General features: G+C 45.9%; 1 protein-coding gene across 1 annotated transcript in view; it reads right to left on the bottom strand.

Moving 5' to 3' along the window:
• Window positions 1-4,778: 4,778 nt before the first annotated feature.
• csmd1a (CUB and Sushi multiple domains 1a) overlaps window positions 4,779-22,816 on the bottom strand; it is a 104,105-nt gene continuing 86,067 nt past the window's right edge. Inside the window, exons 6-7 of the mRNA XM_086113412.1 lie at window positions 6,082-6,194; window positions 4,779-4,798 (exon numbers count right to left, since the gene is read on the bottom strand). Of these exons, the coding sequence (XP_085969538.1) occupies window positions 4,779-4,798; window positions 6,082-6,194 (133 nt within the window). The remainder of the gene's footprint in view (window positions 4,799-6,081; window positions 6,195-22,816) is intronic.

Below are 22,816 nucleotides of genomic sequence, written 5' to 3'. Positions count from 1 at the left end.
ATTTGCTCCCTTCCTGATTTCTGTGTTCTTTGCATATCCAAAGGTTTCAATTCATCAAACCAATTTCAATATCACACAGAAACAACCCAAGGAAATACAAAGTGCAGTGTCTAAATGCCAATTTAATTTATCAAGGCATAAAAAATAAAAATAAATCCCAAACTACCTGCCCCTGTGTGAAAAAGTAATTATCCTCCCTTGTTAAATCACAAAGCAACTGTGACGAAGGAGTTTTGAAAAAGCTGAGTACAGTTTCACAGGCAACACCCGAGCACCAACATTTGTTGAATCAAGAAATCACAGAAATAGAATGTTTAGACAAAGTGGCTCCAAGATCTCAAGAAACAAAAGCATCATGCCACGATCCAAAGAAATTCAAGAAGAAATTAGAAAAAAAAAGTTATTGAAATCTATTAGTCTGGAAAAGGTTACAAAGTCATTTCTGAGACTCTGGCTTCAGCAAACCACTGTCAGAGCCATTTCCACAAATGGAGAAACAGTCGTACACATTCCCAGAGGTGGTCAGCCAACTAAAATTACTCCAAGAGTCTGACGACAACTCAACCAGGAAATCGCAATAGAACCTAGAACAACACCCAAAGAATTCCAGGCCTCACCGGCCCCAGTTCAAGTCAGTTTTCATGACTCTAGCATAAGAAAGACACTGGCCAAAATTGGCATCCATGGGAGGGTTCCCAGGCCAAAACTGCTGCTGAGCTGAGTTTCTCCAGCAGGCTGTTCTATAAACGAGGGCGTAAAAGCAGTTCTGAATGATCAGGAGGCTCTAGAACAGGGGTGAGCAACTCCAGTCCTCGACGACCCCCCATCATGCACACTTTAAATGTTTCCCTTCTCCAACACACCTGAGCCATCTGTAGTGCTTATCCTTGACCAGAATTGCACGTCCTTGCCCGAGATCAAACCTAGGTTAAGTACAGCCCAGGGACCACATCTGCCCTGCCCACAGTCTCTGACTGGCACCTCACAGTGACCATGAAGTCAAAGTAAAACATAAAACACAGTATCTGGTGGGGGTTTTTTTGAAAGTTGTGCTTTAATTTTATGTTCACATGTGTGGATACTAGTCCACAGGAACTATCAAGCAAGAGCAAGACTTCTGTGTAGTGTTGGCAACTTAGTAACATTTTCACTACATTGAGTGCATTTTCCGACCCCTCTGATAACTTTTTGCTCCCCAGAAAAGAGACTAGCTAAAATGACAAGAGGGGTCCTAATGTGAGCAACATTCTTATTTCCTGCACAATGGAGAGAGGTTATTATAAGTCATGAATGTATCATGATAAATCATTTTCTATAATCTTATAATTCCCTCATATTTAGGAGTCCTGACTTGGAACTGCCAATATGAGTTGGTGGTTGGTGCCCAAAATTAATTATATTAATGTAAAGAGGGCATTTCAATGACAGTTTAAAATTTATAATTTATATAATGTTCTACCCATATTATAAATAACACATGTCGACACAAGTAGAAATTTATTGAAACAGGACAAAAAGCTTTTTCTCAATATATTCAAAATAATATAGACAAAGTTGTATGTTGGCCTGGCCCTCGGTGTCATGATTCTGTTTGTGACCAACAGGTGGCACTGAAGGGCTCTCCCTGCAGCTGAACACCTGTTGGTCGTTATCTAATTATTGCTTTAAAAGGACTTGGCACAACCACTCAGTGTCGGGTCATTGTTTCTTTGTTGCTGCCATGTCTGTTTGTTTGCTGTAGCTGTCATGTTCTCGATCATGTTTTGTTGACTGTTAGTTTTAGCGACAGCCTGGGTTTTGTTTGATATTTTGGATTCTTTCTGTTTTTTGGACTTTGTTGTGGATTTAGTTTTCTATGTTTTATCAATACACTTAAAGTACACCCTGCTCCTCCCTCCTGCCTGCTTTTTGGGGTCCACCACGCAACGTGACCCTCGGCAAGCGTTCCAGTTTTTCATGTGACCCCGTTACAAAATTAATTACCCACTCCTGCCATAGAACAATAGAACATTTTTAAAGACCCGTCATAGAAACTTAAAATAAATCTGCTCCCGCAGAACAGATGCTACCCAATTCTGTGGTAACTGTAAACATAGCATGGAAGACCAGAAAGCCGGGCTTTACAGTAATCAATTCAGTTAGTGACCTGAGAGTTCAACTAATGAAACACTCCTCTTGTTAAATTTTTGATAAGCAGAATAAAAGTGAGCTCAGAGTCCACAACGACACCCATTATCGTTATGACTAGTTGTTATCCTAGTGACCGGAAGGTATAACGCTCCTTCACCCCAAACGCGGAAGTGCTGTGTGCATAATCCATTGATGAATTTAAATTGACAGATGGCATATTTACATCATATGGTTGCATTCACCCCCTCTGTGAGCCGTCACCTGACCGTGGTGGAGGGGTTTATGTGTCCCAATGATCCTAGGAGCTAAGTTGTCTAGGGCTTTATGCCCCTGGCAGAGTCACCCATGGCAAACAGGTTCTAGGTGAGGGACCAGACAAAGCACGGCTCAAAGACCCCTGATGACGATTACAATAAATGGAACTCAGTTTCCCTTGCCCGGACGCGTGTCACCGGGGCCCCCCTCTGGAGCCAGGCCTGGAGGTGGGGCCCTACACCAATGGGGCCCGGCCGGGCTCAGCCTGAAGAGGCAACGTGGGTCCCCCTTCTCATGGGCTCACCACCCATGGGAGGGGCCAAAGGGGTCGGGTGCAATGTGAGCTGGGCAGCAGCCAAAGGCGGGGACCCTGGCGGTCCGATCCTCGGCTGCAGAAGCTAGCTCTTGGGACGTGGAATGTCACCTCTCTTGCAGGGAAAGAACCCGAGCTGGTGTGCGAGGTAGAGAAGTTCCGACTGGATATAGTCGGACTTGCCTCCACACACAGCCTGGGTTCTGGTACCAGTTCTCTCGAGAGGGGTTGGACTCTCTTCCACTCTGGAGTTGCTCACGGTGAGAGGCGCAGAGCAGGTGTGGGCATACTCATTGCCCCCCGGCTCAGTACCTGTACATTGGGGTTCACACCGGTAGACGAGAGGGTTGCCTCCCTCCGCCTTCGGGTGGGAGGACGGGTACTGACCGTTGTTTGTGCATATGCACCAAACAGCAGCTCAGCCTACCCACCCTTTTTGGAGTCCTTGGAGGGTGTGCTGGAGAGTACTCCTGCTGGGGACTCCCTTGTTCTGCTGAGGGACTTCAATGCTCACGTGGGCAATGACAGTGAGACCTGGAAGGGCGTGATTGGAAGTAACGGCCCCCCCCGATCAGAACTCGAGTGGTGTTTTGTTGTTGGACTTCTGTGCTCCTTACGGATTGTCCATAACGAACACCTTGTTCAAACATAAGGGTGTCCATATGTGCACTTGGCACCAGGACACCGTAGGCCGCAGTTCGATGATTGACTTTGTGGTTGTATCATCGGATTTGCGGCCACATATTTTGGACACTCGGGTGGAGAAAGGGGCGGAGCTGTCAACTGATCACCACCTGGTGGTGAGTAGGCTCCGATGGTGGGGGAAGATGCCGGTCCGTCCTGGCAGACCCAAACGTATTGTGAGGGTTTGTTGAGAGCATCTGGCGGAATCCCCTGTCAGAAAGAGTTTCAACTCCCACCTCCGGCAGAGCTTTTCCCATGTCCTGGGGGATGCGGGGGACATTGAGTCTGAATGGACCATGTTCCGCGCCTCTATTGTTGAGGCGGCCAATCTGAGTTGTGGCCGTAAGGTCGTTTGTGCCTGTCGTGGCGGCAACCCCCATACTCGCTGGTGGACACCAGCAGTAAGGGATGCCGTCAAGCTGAAGAAGGAGTCCTATCGGGCCTTTATGGCCTGTGGGACCCCAGAGGCAGCTGACGGGTATCGACTGGCTCAGCGGAACGCAGCTTCGGTGATCGAGCAAAAACCCGGGCGTGGGAAGAGTTCGGTGAGGCCACTTCCGGACGGCTTCGAGGAAATTCTGGTCCACCATCCGACCTCTCAGGAGGGGGAAGCAGTGCACCACAAACACTGTGTACAGTGGGGATGGGGCGCTGCTGACTTCGACTCGGGACGTTGTGAACCGGTGGCCAGAGTACTTCGAAGACCTCCTCAACTCCACCAACACGCCTTCCTTGGAGGAAGCAGAGTCTGAGGACCCTGAGGTGGGCTCTCCTATCTCTTTGGCCGAAGTCACCGATGTGGTTAAAAAGCACCTCGGTGGCAAGGCCCCAGGGGTGGATGAGATCCGCCCGGAGTTCCTCAAGGCTCTGGATGCTGTGGGGCTGTCCTGGTTGACACACCTCTGCAGCATCGCGTGGTCATCAGGGAGAGTGCCTCTGGATTGGCAGACCGGGGTGGTGGTCCCTCTTTTTAAAAAGGTGGACCGGAGGGTGTGTTCCAACTACAGAGGTATCACACTCCTCAGCCTCCTTGGTAAGGTCTATTCAGGGGTGCTGGAGAGGAGGGTCCGTCAGGAAGTCGAGCCTCAGATTGAGGAGGAGCAGTGTGGTTTTCGTCCTGGCCGTGGAATTGTGGACCAGCTCTACACCCTTAGCAGGGTCCTTGAGGGTACGTGGGAACTCACCCAACCAGTCTACATGTGTTTTGTGGACTTGGAGAAGGCGTTTGACCGTGTCCCTTGGGGAGTTCTGTGGGGGGTGCTTCGGGAGTATGGGGTCCTGAGCCCCCTGATACGGGCTATTCGGTCCCTATACTGCCGATGTCAGAGTTTGGTTCGCATTGCCGGCAATAAGTCGGAATCGTTTCCAGTAAGGGTTGGACTCCGCCAAGGCTGTCCTATGTCACCGATTCTTCACCTTTATGGACAGAATTTCTAGGCACACCCGAAGCGTTGAGGGGTCCGTTTTGGTGGCCTCAGTATTGCATCTCTGCTTTTTGCAGATGATGTGGTACTGTTGACTCCTTTGAGCAGGGCTCTCCAACTCTCACTGGAGCGTTTCGCAGCCGAGTGTGAAGTGGTTGGGATGAAGATCAGCACCTCCAAATCTGAAACCATGGTCCTCAGTTGGAAAAGGGTGGAGTGCCCTCTCCGGGTCGGGGAGGAGATCTTGCCCCAAGTGGAGGAGTTTAAGTGTCTTGGGGTCTTGTTCACGAGTGAGGGCAGGAGGGAGCGAGAGATCGACAGGCGGATCGGTGCAGCGTCTGCTGTGATGCAGACGTTGTATCGGTCTGTCGTGGCAAAGAAGGAGCTGAGCCAAAGGGTGAAGCTCTCAATTTACCAGTCGATCTATGTCCCAACCCTCATTTATGGTCACGAGCTATGGGTCGTGACCGAAAGAACGCGATCCAGGATACAAGCAGCCAACATGAGTTTTCTCCGCAGGGTATCCGGGCTCTCCCTTAGAGATAAGGTGAAAAGCTCGGTCATCCGGGAGGGGCTCAGACTAGAGCCGCTTCTCCTCCACATCGAGGGGAGCCAGATGAGGTGGCTCAGGCATCTAATTAGGATGCCTCCTGGATGCCTTCCTGGTGAGGTGTTCCGGGCATGTCCCACTGGCAGGAGACCCCGGGGACGACCCAGGACACGCTGGAGAGACTATGTCACCCAGCTGGCCTGGGAACGCCTCGGGATCCGCCAGGAAGAGCTCGAAGAAGTGGCTGGGGAGAGGGAATTCTGGGCTTCTCTGCTAAAGCTGCTGCCCCTGCGACCCGACCCTGGATAAGCGGTGGAAAATGGATGGATGGATGGATGGGTTACATTCACTTTATCATTGTTAAGCTTTATGCTTAAAACCTAAGATCTGATGTAAAAATCCTATTGAAACATGTATGCGGTGCCTGACCATTTTTCCAGCTGAGAATATAATCCATTAACTTTACAAAGTATTGAAAGACACTACAGTATGCGTTGCGTTTATCTCTAAAATATTAGATTACAAAGGCCCATAGAAGTCAGTGGCAGAAATAACCAGTTATGCCTGCGACAGAGGGGCTGTTGACAAAACTGCTTGGCATGCAGTTAAGAAAGATCAAAAAGGCTTTCTTTAGTAATTACATAGCTTTTTACTTTATGATGGACCATCCTCTTCTAGTAGAGCTCCCGCCATAATGCTGTGCAAATTGAGTAAGCGTGCCCTACCTTGATACTGAGCCCTGAAGCCTTTGTGGCGATGGTTGCTCTCTGTCACAAAATGCAGCCGCAGCCAGTTTTTGTTGCTGATGATGGGTGCAGGGATATTCATACCAGTCAGCCTAAAGATGAAGAGCACAATGTAAAAATGTTTAAACTTTTATTTCAGGAACACAGGAGTCATGTTCATGACATTATTGTTTTATTTTCCAAAAATGAGCGCGCGCACATACACACATTTCAAAAAGGTTTCATCGTGTGCCTGCCATTCAGATGTTAATGTCCTTCCAGAGCTGACAAAATGTTCATGAGACATAATCACTCTGTTCTGTTCTATCGTCGAGTGTGTGATTTTTTTCTCGAGAATCAAAAAAGTAATTCAAATAGCTCATATTACTCACTTTGAACTGAATTGCTACGTAGTCAGACTGACAAGGTTTGACGTCAAACTAACTGCCATAAAAATCTGATCCTGATTCAGAAATACATTTGTGAAGAAATGCTAGAGCTGGATTAAAACTTTACCTGCTTAGAGCTACAACCATATCTCCATTGTAGCCATCAATTCATACAAATATATATATATATATATAGATATAGATATAGATATATATATATATATGGAGGCCTTGGCAGAGATCTCGAGGGTATTTTTTTTTTTAGTAATTATTTTTATATTATGGGGCAGTAGCTTACTCGCTAATAATTTATTTTGGATGACAATGTACCCCAACTTCAGTGGAATAGTTGCTAGACAAGTGTCACCTCGTTTCCTAATGTCCAATTGTGCATCCTTGTCCATGCACATCATTAATGCATGTCGAGAGAATCTAGCTGAATATAACGTGTGTGTATGTGTGTACACCACAATCATGTCTCATAAAAATATTAACAAATGAAATTCCCCATCTCGAGTTCTGATGCAGCATTACTGTTCGTTCACGTCTTTTTTTCTCTCTTTTAATTTGAAGGTGATTCTCCGTGCTCGTTCCACGCACTGGGAATTGACCAACATGTAAACTTGTTTGAGATATTAATTACGGAATAGTTGTGAACTATGTGAAAGCCTCTTCAATGTTATTGTATTGTGACTGACTGAGGGCTCTAAATTGTCCCTAGTTGTGATTGTGAGCGCAAATGATTTTGTGTCGATGTGTGCCCTGCGATTGGCTGGCAACCAGTTCAGAGTGTACCCCGCCTGCTACCCAGAGGCAGTGGGGATAGGCTCCAGCATGCCCACGATCCTCATGAGGAGAAGCGGATCAGACGCTTATCCTCATGAGGATCGTGGGCATGCTGGAGCCTATCCCCACTGCCTCTGGGTAGCAGGCGGGGTACACCTTGATGGATGTGATGGATGGATGGCTGAAATGTGATTGGATTGTGATCGTGATGTGAACAGATGAGACATTGCATTCAATTAGACATGGTGTTTGACTGGATAGACATCCACTTCAAAGCTCTGAGAAGGTGGGTTCAAATTCCGACTATGGAATTCCTGTAAGCAGTTTGCATGCTCTCCCCATGGTTACTTGGGTTTTCTTCCACATTCCCAAAACATGTGTGGTAAGATAATTGAAGACTCTAAATTGTCCGTAAGTGTGAATGTGAGTGGTTATTTGTCTGTGTGTGCCCTGCAATTGGCTGGCGAGCAGCTCTGGGTGCACGCCAAACTCAGATGGGATTGGGTTTTGGGAGGAAGGGAGGGAGGGAGGGGGGTGATGGACGAATGGATGGATGGGCAATGTATACGCACGAGTGTGTTCCCAGTTGGGGTGAGTAAGTGATGTGTATCCACACCTATCCATCTATTTTCTGATCCGCTTATCCTCACAAGGGTCGCGGGACATGCTGAAGCCCACACACCGAACTGGTTGCCAGCCAATCGCAGGGCACATGAAGACAAACCACCATCCCCGCTCACACTCACACCTAGGGACAATTTAGAGTGTTCCATTAAACTGCCATGCATGTTATTGGAATGTGGGAGGAAACCTCAGTACCCGGAGAAAACCCACACAGACACGGGGAGAACATTCAAAGTCCACACAGGAAGGCCGGAGCCGGAATTGATCCCTGCAACTCTGCACTGTGAGGCCGACACCCTATCCAGTCAACCACTGGGCCACCACATCTCCACACCCGTAGTATTAAAAAAAAAAAAAAGTTGACATAATGTAATGACAGTTACCTGGTTAGTTATTTTAAACACCCTAATGGCCACAAATCCAGTGTAATTAACATATTTCTCATGAGACATTCTGTGGTCAAACCACGACAGATGATCATTGCATGTTAGTTTGCCCTATTTAACAATTTCAATGGTAATAGGACTGAAGTCTTGGGTGTTTTCATGCACCCTGTAAAAAAGGGGTACCCGAATCCGGTTCTCAAAACCCACTATACAGCCTGTTTTAGATTTCTCTCTCCTCCAACACCCCTGATTCAAATGATCAACTCATCAGCAAGCTTTGCAGAAGCTTAGTAATGATTCGAGCTAAATAGCTAAATACCATTGCAACACAAAGTGCACCAAGTTGGGGTTTTTTTCCTGGTTATTTCAATTCCCAAAAGTAATGCAGTGATAATTTTACAGTTTGAGCCCTGCGAGTCCCAGGGACTCGCTGATCAGAAAAGTATGAGTCCCATTATGCATTTAGAGAGTCCTAACTTTCGAATTCTGAAATGGTCTACTCATTCAATTGCATATGATAATAACACAAACAACAATATACATTGATAATAGGTTTATTCCTTACAAACAAATGCTGATTTGTTTTTAATAATTCAGGCATACAAGATTTGCTGAGAAATAGGTTCTTATTTCATCCCATGGTTCAGTCTTTGAGTTCATAAATTCTCCTCTCTTTTCTCTGCTTCCAATGATGCAAGGCTTTCTCAAAGCCAACTTATCATTGCAAAAAAACTATCCAACTTTAGCTGCTTCCTCTGTGCTATCGCCGCAATAAACCTTTGCAACACTTGCTCGCAACACTTAACATTTCACAACTTGGCAATCGTCTGCTTCCCGCGAGGTGAAGCCCGATATCGCCAATCTCGTCTCGCGAGAACGGAAATTTCGCCACACGAGATTTATTACTTAAAGCGAGATCAAAACAACAGTGGCGGTGATTGTCGAACTGCGATCATGGCTGGGAAAAAAAGATTTACAGTAGTTTTTTTTTTTTGTTTTGACTGAGAAATTTCCTTGCATCCCAAAAACGCACATTATTTGGAACTGTGCATCCCGCAAGAAAATTATGTTATGCGTCTAGTACGCGGGACGCAGAGGTAACGAGATGGCTGTAATGGAAGAGCGGGGCCACGTCTATATATATATATATATATATATATATATATATATATAAAATCCTCGTCTCACCCCTCGGGTGGTGTCCATCCCTCATTCAGCTCGGGTCCTCTACCAGAGGCCAGGAAGCTTGAGGGTTCTGTGCAGTATCCTTGCTGTTCCCAGCACTGCACATTTCTGGACTGAGATGTCCAATGTTGTTCCCGGGATCTGTTGCAACCACTCATCTAGTTTGGGGGTCACTGCCCCGAGTGCTCCGACCACCGACTGTCACCTTTACCTTCCAGGCTCTCTTCAGCTCCTCTCTGAGCCCTTGGTATTTCTCGAGTTTCTCGTGTTCCTTCTTTCTGATGTTTCCATCACTTGGGACCGCTACATCCACTACAACGGCTTTCCTTTGCCCTTTATTATGATCACGATATCTGGTTGGTTTGCCATTACCATCTTGTCAGTCTGGATCTGGAAGTCCCACAGGATCTTCGCTCTGTCATTCTCCACCACCTTCGGAGGTGTTTCCCATTTTGACCTTGGGGTTTCCAGTCCATACTCCACACAGATGTTTCGGTAGACTATGCCAGCCACCTGGTTATGGCGTTCCGTGTAGGCTTTCCCTGCCAGCATCTTACACCCTGCAGTTATGTGTTGGATCGTCTCAGGTGCCTCTTTGCACAACCTACACCTTGGGTCTTGTCTGATGTGGTATACCTGGGCCTCAATGGCTCTGTTTCTCAGGGCCTGCTCCTGAGCAGCCAGGATGAGTGCCTCTGTGCTGTCCTTCAGGCTAGCCCTCTCTAGCCACTGATAGGACTTCTTGAGATCAGCCACTTCAGTCATGGTCTGGTGGTACAACCCGTGTAGTGGCTTGTCCTCCCATGATGGTCCCTCTTCCAGCGCCTCATCCTCTGTTCCCCATTGTCTGAGACATTCTCTGAGTACGTCATCCGTTGGAGCCTTCTCCTTGATGTATTCATGGAGCTTGGATGTTTCATCCTGGACAGTGGCTGTCACACTCACGAGTCTCTGGCCTCCTTACTTTAGGCTTGCGTACAGTCTCAGGGTGCTGGATTTGAGATGGAACCCTCCATGCATGGTTAGGAGCTTTCGGGTCTTAACGTCCGTGGTCTGAATCTCTTCCTTTGGCCACCTTATTATTCCTGCAGGGTATCTGATCACTGGCAGGGCATAGCTGTTTATTGCCCGGGTCTTATTCTTGCCATTGAGCTGGCTTCTTAGGACTTGCCTCACTCGCTGGAGGTATTTGGCCGTAGCCGCTTTCCTTGTTGCCAGTTCGAAGTTGCCATTGGCTTGTGGTATACCGAGGTACTTGTAGCTGTCCTCAATGTCTGCTATTGTTCCTTCAGGGAGTGAGACCCCTTCAGTGTGGACTACCTTTCCTCTCTTAGTCACCATCCGACTACATTTCTCAAGCACGAATGACATCCCAATGTCACTGCTGTAGATCCTGGTTGTGTGAATCAGGGAATCTATGTCCCTTTCGCTCTTAGCATACAGCTTTATGTCATCCATGTAGAGGAGGTGACTGATCGTAGCTCCATTTCTGAGGTGGTATCCATAGCCTGTCTTGGTGATTACTTGGCTTAGGGGGTTCAGTCCTATGCAGAACAGCAGTGGGGAGAGTGCATCACCTTGGTATATGCCACATTTGATGGACACTTGGTTAAGTGGCTTGCCATTGGCTTCAAGTGTGGTTTTCCACATCCTCATCGAGTTCGCAATGAAGGCTCTTAGGGTCCTGTTCACCTTATACAACTACAAGCATCCAGTGATCCATGTATGTGGCACCGAGTCATAGGCTTTCTTCTAATCAATCCTGGCTGTGCACAGGTATGTATGTCGGGACCTGCAGTCTTGTGCGACTGTTCTGTCAACCAGGAGCTGATGTTTGGCTCCTCTGGTATCTCTGCCAATGCCCTTCTGTGCTTCACTCATGTATTGATCCATGTGTCCACTTATCTTAGCCGCAATGATGCCTGACATGAGCTTCCATGTTGTGGAGAGACAGGTTATTGGCCGATAGTTGGATGGGACTGCACCCTTTGAGGGATCCTTCATGATCAGGATCGTTCGCCCTTCGGTTAGCCATCCTGGGTGAGTCTTAGCCCTCAGCAGCTGGTTCATTTGTGCTGCTAGGCCTCATGGAGTGCTGTGAGTTTCTTTATCCAGTAGGTGTGGACCATATCCGGGCCTGGTGCTGTCCAGTTCTTCATATCTGAGACTATTTCCTGTATGTCTGCCACTGTTATGGTAACTGGATTCTGTTCAGGGAGGTTGCTGTGCTCCTCTCTCAGGGTCACCAGCCATTGTTCACTGCTGTTATGTGCAACCTCCTTCTCCCATATGCCTTTCCAGTACCTTTCAGTCTCCAGTCTTGGTGGGTCAGCTCTGTTGTTAGGACCCTGCCACTGAGCGTACACTTTCGCAGGTTGTGTTGCGAACAGCCTGTTTATTCGTCTGGCCTCATTCCCTTTCGTGTACCGCTTTAGGCGGCTGGACAAGGCGTGGAGCCTTTTTTTGGCAGTTTCGAGTGCTTCAGGTATGGTCATCTGGATGTACCTCTCGGGTATCGGCCTTTTCATCACACCTCTCTGGTCCTCCGTCAATTGACTCACATCTTTCCGAGCCGCCTTGATCTTAGCCTCCAACCGTCTTTTCCATGGTGGGTAACGTATCTCATGGTTTCCATGGTTGCTCTTATAGCCAAGCATCTCTAGGATCACTGATGCTGAAGCGTATATCAGCTCATTGGTTTCCGTGATCGTTACGGTAGGGATCGCCCTCAGTGCTGCATTCACACTTTCAGGTGGTACTTCACATAGCCGTTGTAATCGGTTTCTCGGTTGCCCAGCTTTCATTCTTGCCATGATCTTAGCTTTCAGGTCAGTTGCTGCCTCGCTCAGCATTTCATTCATTGGGGCTGGCCTCCCAATCTCATCATCTGCATTCATTGGGGCTTGCCTTCCAATCTCTGGTATGGCAGCCTGGGGCCCTTCACCATGGAACCTGCGTTGTACCTCATCAATCTCGAGTTGTGAGAGCAGTTGCCGTTTGTGGATGTTGGAACACTGAGCTACTAGTTGTTTCGTGGTCAACCGTGACTGTGGGTTTCGAAGTAACCATTTAGCCCACATTCTCTGCATGTAACCCCTCTGACTAGGGTTGCTTGAGGAGTAGCATTCCAACAGAGCCATGTTATCGCATCTCGCCCATCTCCGCTCTGTTCCAGTAGCCCATTTTTCATCAAGGTGCTCTGGTCCCCCAGCACCTGACGCAGACCTTGTTTGGCCGGGCGACGTCTGAGCCGGCATGTCATTCGTTTTATTGTCTCTCATCATTGTATGAGGTCAGCATTAACGTGAAGGATCTTGCCCAAGGACCCAGAGTGGATGGTGTTATGTGCTCATTTTTTTGCCCCAAGCGGGATTCGAACCACCGTCTCCCTTACGCCAAACCGAGGGGGTTATATATATATATATATATATATATATATATATATATATATATATATATATTGTCTCAGACAATGGGGAACAGAGGATGAGGTGCTGGAAGAGGGACCATCATGGGAGGACAAGCCCCGACACGGGATGTACCACCGGACCATAACTGAAGTGGCTGATCTCAAGAAGTCCTATCAGTGGCTAGAGAGGGCTGGCCTGAAGGACAGCACAGAGGCACTCATACTGGCTGCTCAGGAGCAGGCCCTGAGCACCAGAGCCATTGAGGCCCAGATATACCACACCAGACAAGACCCAAGGTGTAGGTTGTGCAAAGAGGCACCTGAGACGATCCAACACATAACTGCATGGTGTAAGATGCTGGCAGGGAAAGCCTACGTGAAACGCCATAATCAGTTGGCTGGCAGTCTACCGAAACATCTGTGCGGAGTATGGACTGGAAACCCCAAGGTGAAAATGGGAAACACCTCCGAAGGTGGTGGAGAATAACAAAGCGAAGATCCTGTGGGACTTCCAGATCCAGACTGACAAGATGGGAATGGCGAACCAACCAGATATCGTGATCATAGATAAAGGGCAGAGGAAAGCCGTTGTAGTGGATGGGGCGGTCCCAAGTGATGGAAACATCAGAAAGAAGGAACACGAGAAACTTGAGAAATACCAAGGGCTCAGAGAGGAGCTGGAGAGAGCCTGGAAGATAAAGGTGACAGTCGTGCCTGTGGTGGTCGGAGCACTCGGGGCAGTGACCCCCAAACTAGATGAGTGGTTGCAACAGATCCGGGGAACAACATCGGACATCTCAGTCCAGAAAAGCGCAGTGCTGGGAACAGCAAGGATACTGCGCAGAACCCTCAAGCTTCCTGGCCTCTGGTAGAGGAGCCGAGCTGAATGGAGGACGGATACCACCCGAGGGGTGAGACGAGGATTTTATTTTATTTTATATATATATATATACAGTATATTTAAAAATGCAATTGTGAAGCTGAGAAAAGACGGAAAATCAATCAGAAACATTGCACAAACACTGGCCATAACCAAGACAATGGCTTGGAATGTCCTGAAGATCGACAAAACCACTGACAGACTTGGAGTAGGTACCTTAAGGGGAACAGCAAGTCAATGACAAAGACATTATCAGAGCTCTAAAAAAGACCCTTAAAAAACTGTTAGTGACATCAGCAACGATCTCTAGAGCGGAGAAGAAAGGGAATCACAATACGGTATTTTGTTTGCAGAAGAAAAACATCCAAAGGCTCACCCAGAAGATTCAAACTACTTGTTAGCAAGAAGAATAGGAAGGCCAGGCTGGAATTTAGTAGAGAGATTGTGATGGACTGATGCGACAATAGATTAAAATTGGGAAAAGGAAAGGATCTTCTAATGATCCACAACATACAAACTATGAAGCACTGTAGAGATCATGTCAAGGCTCAGCCTTGCATATTAATATTTACTAATTAAATATCTTGCAATGCCAGCAGCAGCCCGGGGTAGTGGTCTCCCTTTTTTTAAGAAGGGGGATTGGAAGGGTGTGTTACAACTGCAGTGCGATCACACTCTTTAGCCTCCCTGGTAAGAAAAAGAAGGTAGTACAGTTATCCCTCGCTATTTCGCGGTTCGTTTATCGCGGCTTCGGTGCATCGCGGATTTTTTCAAACATTCATAATTTTTTTTTTGAAGTCCGCAAAAATCAGTGTCTAAGTGTTGTTTACTATGCGTGCCAGTGTGTGAGCACTCTGCTCAAGCGCGGAAGGTCCACGTGGGGCACATGTGTGTGCGTGCACGCATGGGTGCGCAGGTGAGTGTATGTGTCTTGCTGAGAGAAAGAGAGAGAGAAGGAGGCTTATAAGAACAAAAGCAGGTCTCTTTCATCCTTAATTGACTAATCATAAACACGTCTGCTGCACAAGCTGGATCGCTGGCCAGTGTGTGCGCGTGTGTGCGCGTGTGTGTGTAGGAGAGAGAGAGAGAGAGAGAGAGAGAGAGAGAGACTTATAAGAACAAAAGCAGGTCTCTCCATCCTTAATTGTCTAAACAACCTTAATTGATTAATCATAAACGCGTCTGCTTCACGCCGGATCGCTGGCCTTTGTGTGAGTACGTGAGAGTGTGTGTGTGTGTGTGTGTGTGTGTGTGTGTGTGTGTGTGTGTGTGTGTGTGTGTGTGTGTGCACGTTGGTTGCACAGTCCAATGGTCTGTGGGTATGATTCCGGGCCCCGGCCTTTCTGTGTGGAGTTTGCATGTTCTCCTCATGCTGGCGTGACTTTTTCTTGGGTATTCTGGTTTGCTCCCACGTTTCAAAAAGTTGTTTTTGGCACAGTTGTGCTCAAGCTTTGACTTATGCTAAATGCTATTTCCATTTTGGTTCACAGTTCTACAGTTTTAACAAGTAAATAAGATGACTAGATACACCAAGTCACTCACTCCCCATTCTCCATGTCTGCTCTTTTTTTGGGCCGCATTGTAAGCCGGTTGTGTGATACAGCCCCCAAAACTGACAGACTCCAATGATTTTGGTCCTACATTGTTGCTGCACACTATCTGCACAGGGCATCTTGTTTTGTTTTGTTTTTTCTTCTTTTTTACACTTTGTATGTGAGTAAGTATATTCTCCATGCAATATTTATTCCAGTCTAAATTTACGAACTCGAGTTAATGTACTCGTCCCTACTCACATGACCTCAACTGTGTTCATGGTCGGATTGGTGCCTACTGTATCGGCTCACACTGCACTGACTTTATATATAATCACATTTTGAGAATAGCTCAACTTGTGTGCGATCTGACTGCAGGATTAAAGATAGGGTGAGAAATTCGACTATCCGGGAGGGGCTCAAGGTTGAGCCGCTGCTCCTCCATATTGAAAGGAGCCCGATTAGGTGGGAGACCTCCCTGGCCGGAGAGACTTTGGCCAGTGGAGACACCTCGGGATCCCCATGGAAGAGCTGGGCGAAGTGGCTGCACATAGGGAAGTCTGGGGTTCCCAGCTTAAGATGCTGGCCCCATGACATGACCTTGGATAAGATGAAGTCGATGAATGGATCGATGGATCGTGATGACAGCAGCAACATGAGCACCAGAATAGGCTCTTGCTCACCCACAGTTTAAAATAAAATGTAACCATATTCCTTTGGATATCATGAATCACTCAGTTCGTCAATGACCCAAAACATACAGTTTATCATGGGGAAATAGTGAAAAATGTATTGAACTGGCCAAGTGAACCCTAAACTTTAGCTGCTCAAGATGAGAATGGAGCCACCTGACAGATGAAACAACTGGATGTGGCGAATGCTTCAAAAACCATTGCAAAAAACATCATGCAAGTTGGGTGATTATCATTTTTAAGTCTTTTTGTTCCAATACTTTTGCTTAGCTAAAATATTATGTTTTGTTCCAAATGCTGTCTAAGATGTGTATCAGGTACAGGTGTAAATAATGGGAAATGTCTGTCGATGTATGCCTCCGTGTTCTGTCTTCCTGGTACTGACTGTGTGATAGATAAATCATTTTATTTTGCGTGCAGGCTGCAGCATCTGGTAGAGATTTAACACTGCCACGGGCCTACTCATTTTTCTGGCGAACCAGCTCTGAATTTGTTCTGTCTTGCCATCCCTGTACTGTCTGTCAACAAGCACACACAGATGCACACGCGTACACAAACACACACACCCACACATACGCACGCGCACAAGCACACTTATACACAAATGCAGTCACTCACAGTCACACATAGATACACAAAGACACACACACACACGTTCACAAACAAACGTGTGGTTGTTTTATAGTAACATGGGACTGCTGGAGCATGGTGCAGGATTCTAAAAACAGTGTGATAACTTCACGTTTCATCTATGTGTATGCACACCCATGGTAATGTCACTGTTATTGTGGGTGCAGTCATTTCTGAGGTTTGTTTATCAATTTCATTTATTTGACATTTACTGCAATGTGACCTCAGGAGCAGATATTCAAAAGAGGTCTCTAGCTGCTCTGCACAAGTCTAGCCCTGGTTGTATTGTATTATTTAGTCATTAATCTAAATTTAAAGTGTCTTTATTATCTTTAAAACATACTGTCAATTTAACAATGTTAATGTGTCAATGTGAACGTGTTGTCATTATCAATGTGATGTTGCCCATGTAATTGTCTTTGAGGCAGGGAATTATTTCTTTTCACATAAACTTATTTTTGAAAACAATTTCTCCAACATTTTGGCATTCTGGCAATTACTTTTTCAAAGCAATTTCTCAGGTTTGGAAAACACTCTTTTATAAGACATTGATGAGGCCGGTGTGCCTCAAAACTTTACAAAATGCAAAAAAAAAAGTTTCACATTAAATTAATTAAATATATAAACTCCATCTGTTTATCTTTCTATACACGTGTGTGTCTCTTTAGGGAATTAATTATTATAACTGCTCCCCATTCCCCACACATTTTAGTGCTGAATAAAATGTGCCTCATGTCTACAAAGTGACTTGGAGTCACTCCAAGTGACAAGACAGGCATACACTCAGCTCTTGACTCTCAAAAGGGTCTGGGAGTGCCCTTGCATACCCATTTGAGAGCTAGAGCAACTTAGCGCGGTTCAAACTACTGACCAGCAGCAAGCGCATTCCCTTCTCGAAGCAGGAAAGAGTTGGTGGTGCTTCACAGCCCAAATCCCAAAGATCCACCATAGCAGCTTTAATTTTAAACATTGTATATAATGGCGTGGCGGCCCGGTAGTCCAGTGGTTAGCACGTCGGCTTCACAGTGCAGAGGTACCGGGTTCGATTCCAGCTCCGGCCTCCCTGTGTGGAGTTTGCATGTTCTCCCCGGGCCTGCGTGGGTTTTCTCCGGGTGCTCCGGTTTCCTCCCACATTCCAAAAACATGCATGGCAGGTTGATTGGACGCTCTAAATTGTCCCTAGGTTTTGTCTCTGTGTGCCCTGCGATTGGCTGGCAACTGATTCAGGGTGTCCCCCGCCTACTGCCCGAAGACGGCTGGGATAGGCTCCAGCACCCCCCGCGACCCTAGTGAGGATCAAGCGGTTCGGAAAATGGATGGATGGATATATAATGGCTGCAGTGCAGTGCGGTGTATTTCTAGAGGCTAATTCATGTGCCGACCTGCTGAATTGTAACCCAAATTCCCCTACCACAGGGCTTTCCAAATGCAAAGTGTGTGTTAATTGGCCTTAAAAAATGTGCTGTATTCAGGTAATTTGTAAAATGTATTTATTTACACGCTAAAGTTGACATCACTTACATATATATATATATATATATACAAATCAATTTCTGCCAGGGTGTTGATGTGTGACGGGGATAACAGGTGGGTATTCATTCAGTGATTCCATAACATTTGATAGTTCTGTGTTTTGCCACATTAACGCCCACCAACCATTTACAATTCTGCATTTCAATGGATTAGTTTGCGGGCAAAAATACACAATTTGCATCGCAACAGTGATGCCACACCACTTTTTTCAAGCTTCTCCTTTAGGAATAAACATATATGATATATTTAAGAAAGATGGTCAGCTTACAACGTTTTGCTCTTTTCACTCAAACATGACTTCCACAAATAAGAAACAAGAAACTAAGGGGTCAAGATTTTAACAAAAAAATAATTATATATACATAAACACACACGAGAGAAGAATTTGAAAATGGTACACGTGAGCTACGATCGTTAGCAGGCCGCAAAAGTGTGTCAGGTCTTGATGAAGGTAGCAGTGATTTCCTTTTCATAAACTCTTGTGTCTACGTTACTTTTGTGTTTCGTTAATCTTTGAGGCTGTTATGGCTGTTGCTCATCATGGCATGTGTGTGTAAGTGCGTGCATGTGTGCGGTAACAGGTCAATTGCAGGAGGTTGGTTGAGCGAAAAGTAGATCTTTGGTCAAAAAAGGTTGGGAACCCCTGGTCTAGACTATGAAATCATAAAGAAACCACTTTCGGGAAGGTATGTCACTGATATACACTCTGCTTATGTGGAGCATCAGGAGCCTATAGGTTTTGGACATGGGAGGGAACTTTTCTCTTTTGAGGAAAAGTAATGGGTCTCAAGGGTAGGTTAATGTTTGCGTTAAATCTTTTTTTGAAAAGGTTGTTGTTCTGGCTCCTGAAGAGCCATGTTACATTTGTTTCCTATTTTCTATAACTACAGAGCTGCTTTATTTTGTAAGGTTAATTTGTTTTTGTGAAGGGCACACCGGACGTTATGGAGTGAGACACTTCCGGTTGAACGTGGCACGGGGAACCTCCGAACGATGGACTGCAACTTCGTGTCCTAGGCCAAGCACAGCCTGTATGTAAACATTTTATGTAAATGTATGCCATATTATTAATTTGTGGGGTGTGTTCAGCGTGGATTTACATTTGTGGGGTGTTTCTATTGTTTAGTTCGCATTTATGCACAGCGATTCGCACATTAGCGTATTAGCTAGTTAGTGTTAGCTACACTAGCGTAGCCACGCGTTCGTCACATGTCCATGTTTTACGTTGCAACGAATCAGTGTGTTTATGTCTGTCTGTTCCAGTTTTACACCTTCTTGACTCGCTGGTGAATAAATCGCTGGAAATATCAACGGTGTGGTCATTGAAGGAGTTGTCTGTCTGTCTAGCCGCAACGGGGACGCGGCGAGGGCGGAAAAGTGGTGGTGACCCAGAGTTGGGGATGGAGGATTCCCTTCATGAAATACCCGGATTTGGTACTGCATTTATTCTTCCTATAATGTTGCTCTCCTTTTAATTTTATTTGTTTTTTTTTAACATGAATTATGATAAATTTGATGATAACATGATGTCCACTCAAGTGTTAAGAGTAAATATTAATGGGCTGAATGGACAAATGAAATGCACAATGTAATATAGATGTAGTATGATGGCGGCGCAGACACCCGCAGCTGCTACTCTTGTTTTATGTTGAGAGGGAAGAAATTTCATATGTGCTGTATGTTACACATATGTACAGCACATTTGACAAAAAAGTTGTATTCAATTCAATTCAATTCAGGAATCGAAGATCGAAGTCTCAGAGGTTAAACAATTTACTAAAAAGGAAATAATATACGGCTGATCCTTTTTCATTTCTAAATCATGTGGTTTGCCGGTCATCCTTAACTTAAACGCAATCTTTCTTTATCAATTATCGAAACATTTGATGAATTTTGAAGTTTTTAGATGTGGACAAAAATATGTTTTATTTCAATCCGTGCTCCCAAATCATATGTCCCTGAATTTCACAAATATGTTACTGAACTTTTATGTGCACTTTTTTTTTTCTCAGTATAGGGGCCGATATGAATGCCACATTAAATCCTGGCTTGGATCGATCACTTAGAGGGAACCAGCACTCCCAAAATTTAGCTTCCACAGCATTTCAAGGCTGGGTATTACATTTCAGCCTTATTGATTTATTTCGTATTCGTAATCCGTCTTCCAGACAATACACTTTCATTCAAATAGATTTAAAACTCATTCTAGAAGAGACAATATGCTGGTGTCACCCTCTACCTCTTTTTTTTTTGCAGTTTCATGATGCAATAAATGTTCTTCCTTAATTTGGTGTCTGAGCACAGTGTTGTTACAGCCAAAATAAATCAAGATCACAGAAAATAAAATCGCTAGACGCTGCTGTAAAACTTTGCACAACTTAATTGAAAATTAATGACTTTTGTACATACTTCAGAGGAGAGATGGTCACATTCACCACATTCGTAACGGGGACATGTTATTGTTCTGTTTTGTTTGTGACCAAAAGGTGGCATTGGAGGGCTTCGCATGAAGCATCACACCTGTTGGTCATCATGTTGTTAGTTCTTTTCTTCTAAAAGGACGGCCACGCTGACCATTCGGAGTCGGATTGTTGTTCTTCTGTCATGGGCTTTTGTTTGTTTGTTTCTTTGGTTTATTGGGGTTTTCGGGACTTTGTGTTTTTGTGAATATATTTTGTCCAGTCCACCCTGCTTCTCCTGCAGCCATCTCGTTACCTCTGCGTCCCACGTCCTAGACGCATAATTTTCCCGCAGGACGCACAGTTCCAAATAATGTGCGTTTTTGGGACGCGAGATTTCTCAGTCAAAAAAAAAAAAAGAAAAACTACGGCAGGCCTGAGGATTTCACGGTAACGATCATTACCGGTAGCGTGTCATTTCCGCTGCATCATTTTGACGGTACCGAAAAATCGTTTAACCACAAAAGTCACCGCACACAAGTTGACTGTACGCGATCAAGTCTCTCCTGTGTGATCAACGCGTATGGATGGATGGACGGAAGGATGGATCAACTTCACAGTTCAATTCCAGCTCCGGCCTGCCTGTGTGGAGTTTGCATTTTCCCCCCGGGCCTGCGTGGGTTTTCTCCGGGTACTCCGGTTTCCTAACACATTCCAAAAGCATGCGTGGCAGGCTGATTGAACGCTCTAAATTGTCCCTAGGTGTGAGTGTGAGCGTGCATGGTTGTTTGTCTCTGTGTGCCCTGCGATTGGCTGGCAACCAATTCGGGGTGTCCCCCGCTTACTGCCCGAAGACAGCTGGGATAGGCTCCAGCTCCCCCCCCCCCCCTCCCCCCCGCGACCCTAGTGAGGATAAAGCGGTTCGGAAGATGAATGAATGAATTTTATAGTGCAAAATATCCAATGTTGTGTTATAGTCCTGTTCCTGGAAGATTAAATCTCACAAAGGTGTGGATGTGACTGTGAATGGCAGTGTCACGTCTGTGAGTGACAGTTGATCAGTGCAGTGTGTACCTCTGATCTCACTGCTTGCTGGGATAGGCACCAGAAAACCTTTCTTACCCTATCTCGTTATATGTGCGAGATGTGATGTGGACTTTTTTCAGCATTTTTTGGCCACGACATTCATCAAGGAGGAGACTCTGTGCATGGTGGTTGCGCCTACCAGCACTGTTTTTGACTGGGAGGAATGTCGGGGCCATTTGACTGTCGTTGCTGGACAGTCCCGGGGCGCTTGTGTCTTGCGCCTGTAATGGGCAGCATTTTTCACAGCCCCGCTTTGTTCAGCGGAGAGATCGGTGCTGTTGAACGGTCTGCGGCTGGATGGATGTAAGGCTTGAGGAGCCGACGATGAGAAGAAAGGAGCGTTAGCGCGGAGCGCCGATGCGGATTTGGAACTGGGAGTCGCGGCTTGGAGTTTGAAGCGGATTACGTGGGACAGGAGAAGTGAACTCATCTCTTTTCGTCAATGGACGCTACAGCTTTGTGTTTGCTTTCAAAACTTAGCTTGTAGCAGGCGTGTGCACATTTTCAGCATGACGTCTCTGACCCACTGGTGAAAGGACACTTTGATCCTCTCCTCTTTCATCTATAACTGCTTCAGACACAAAGTGTATGCAGAAAAGTGGTGAAGATTGCACAACTGTCTGTGTCCTATGTGTTGTGTTGTGTTATTTATGTTTTTTGACTTCAAAATGGCGCCGCGAGAGTGGCTGCCTTTCCAGCAGCTCCTATATTTTGTTGTTCTACTTCTTCCTTTCATAACTTTGCTGCTGTGAATTGGGAATTTCTCCATTGCGAGACTAATAAAGGTTTTCTTATCTTATAAAAAATGCAATTCATGAGACCAAATGGTCACAATTAAATATATCTGCATTCAAATGAATCAGTGAGTAAATTGGCTCCATGTGTACAAAGATTTTGTTGTGTGAAAGGAAAGGGAAAGCAAGAGTAAAGTTTTGTCTTTTCAAAAGTTGTAATTATCTTCAAGGCAGCAGGGAATTAGCGTCCCAAATTCAAGTCAAATCAAGTTCAATATACCGATATAAAAAATGATGACAGAAAAGTTGAAATCAGCTGTGCAAGTGACATGAAGAAAATGCTTTATGCTCCCTAGACATTCTGGAGGAGGTCGGCAACAGGAGGATGCTAGCTAAGCTAACAGCTATGATGGACAGACCCTCCAGGCCACACGGACAACACTGGGCAGCTCCTTCAGCCAGAGACTGAT

The sequence above is a fragment of the Hippocampus guttulatus genome, chromosome 6 (genome assembly GCF_054856545.1).
Source record: "Hippocampus guttulatus isolate MCC_2025c chromosome 6, RoL_Hgut_1.0, whole genome shotgun sequence".
Taxonomy (NCBI): Eukaryota; Metazoa; Chordata; class Actinopteri; order Syngnathiformes; family Syngnathidae; genus Hippocampus; species Hippocampus guttulatus.
The sequence above is the reverse complement of the archived record's forward strand: the minus strand, read 5'-3'. Positions and strand labels throughout refer to the sequence as shown.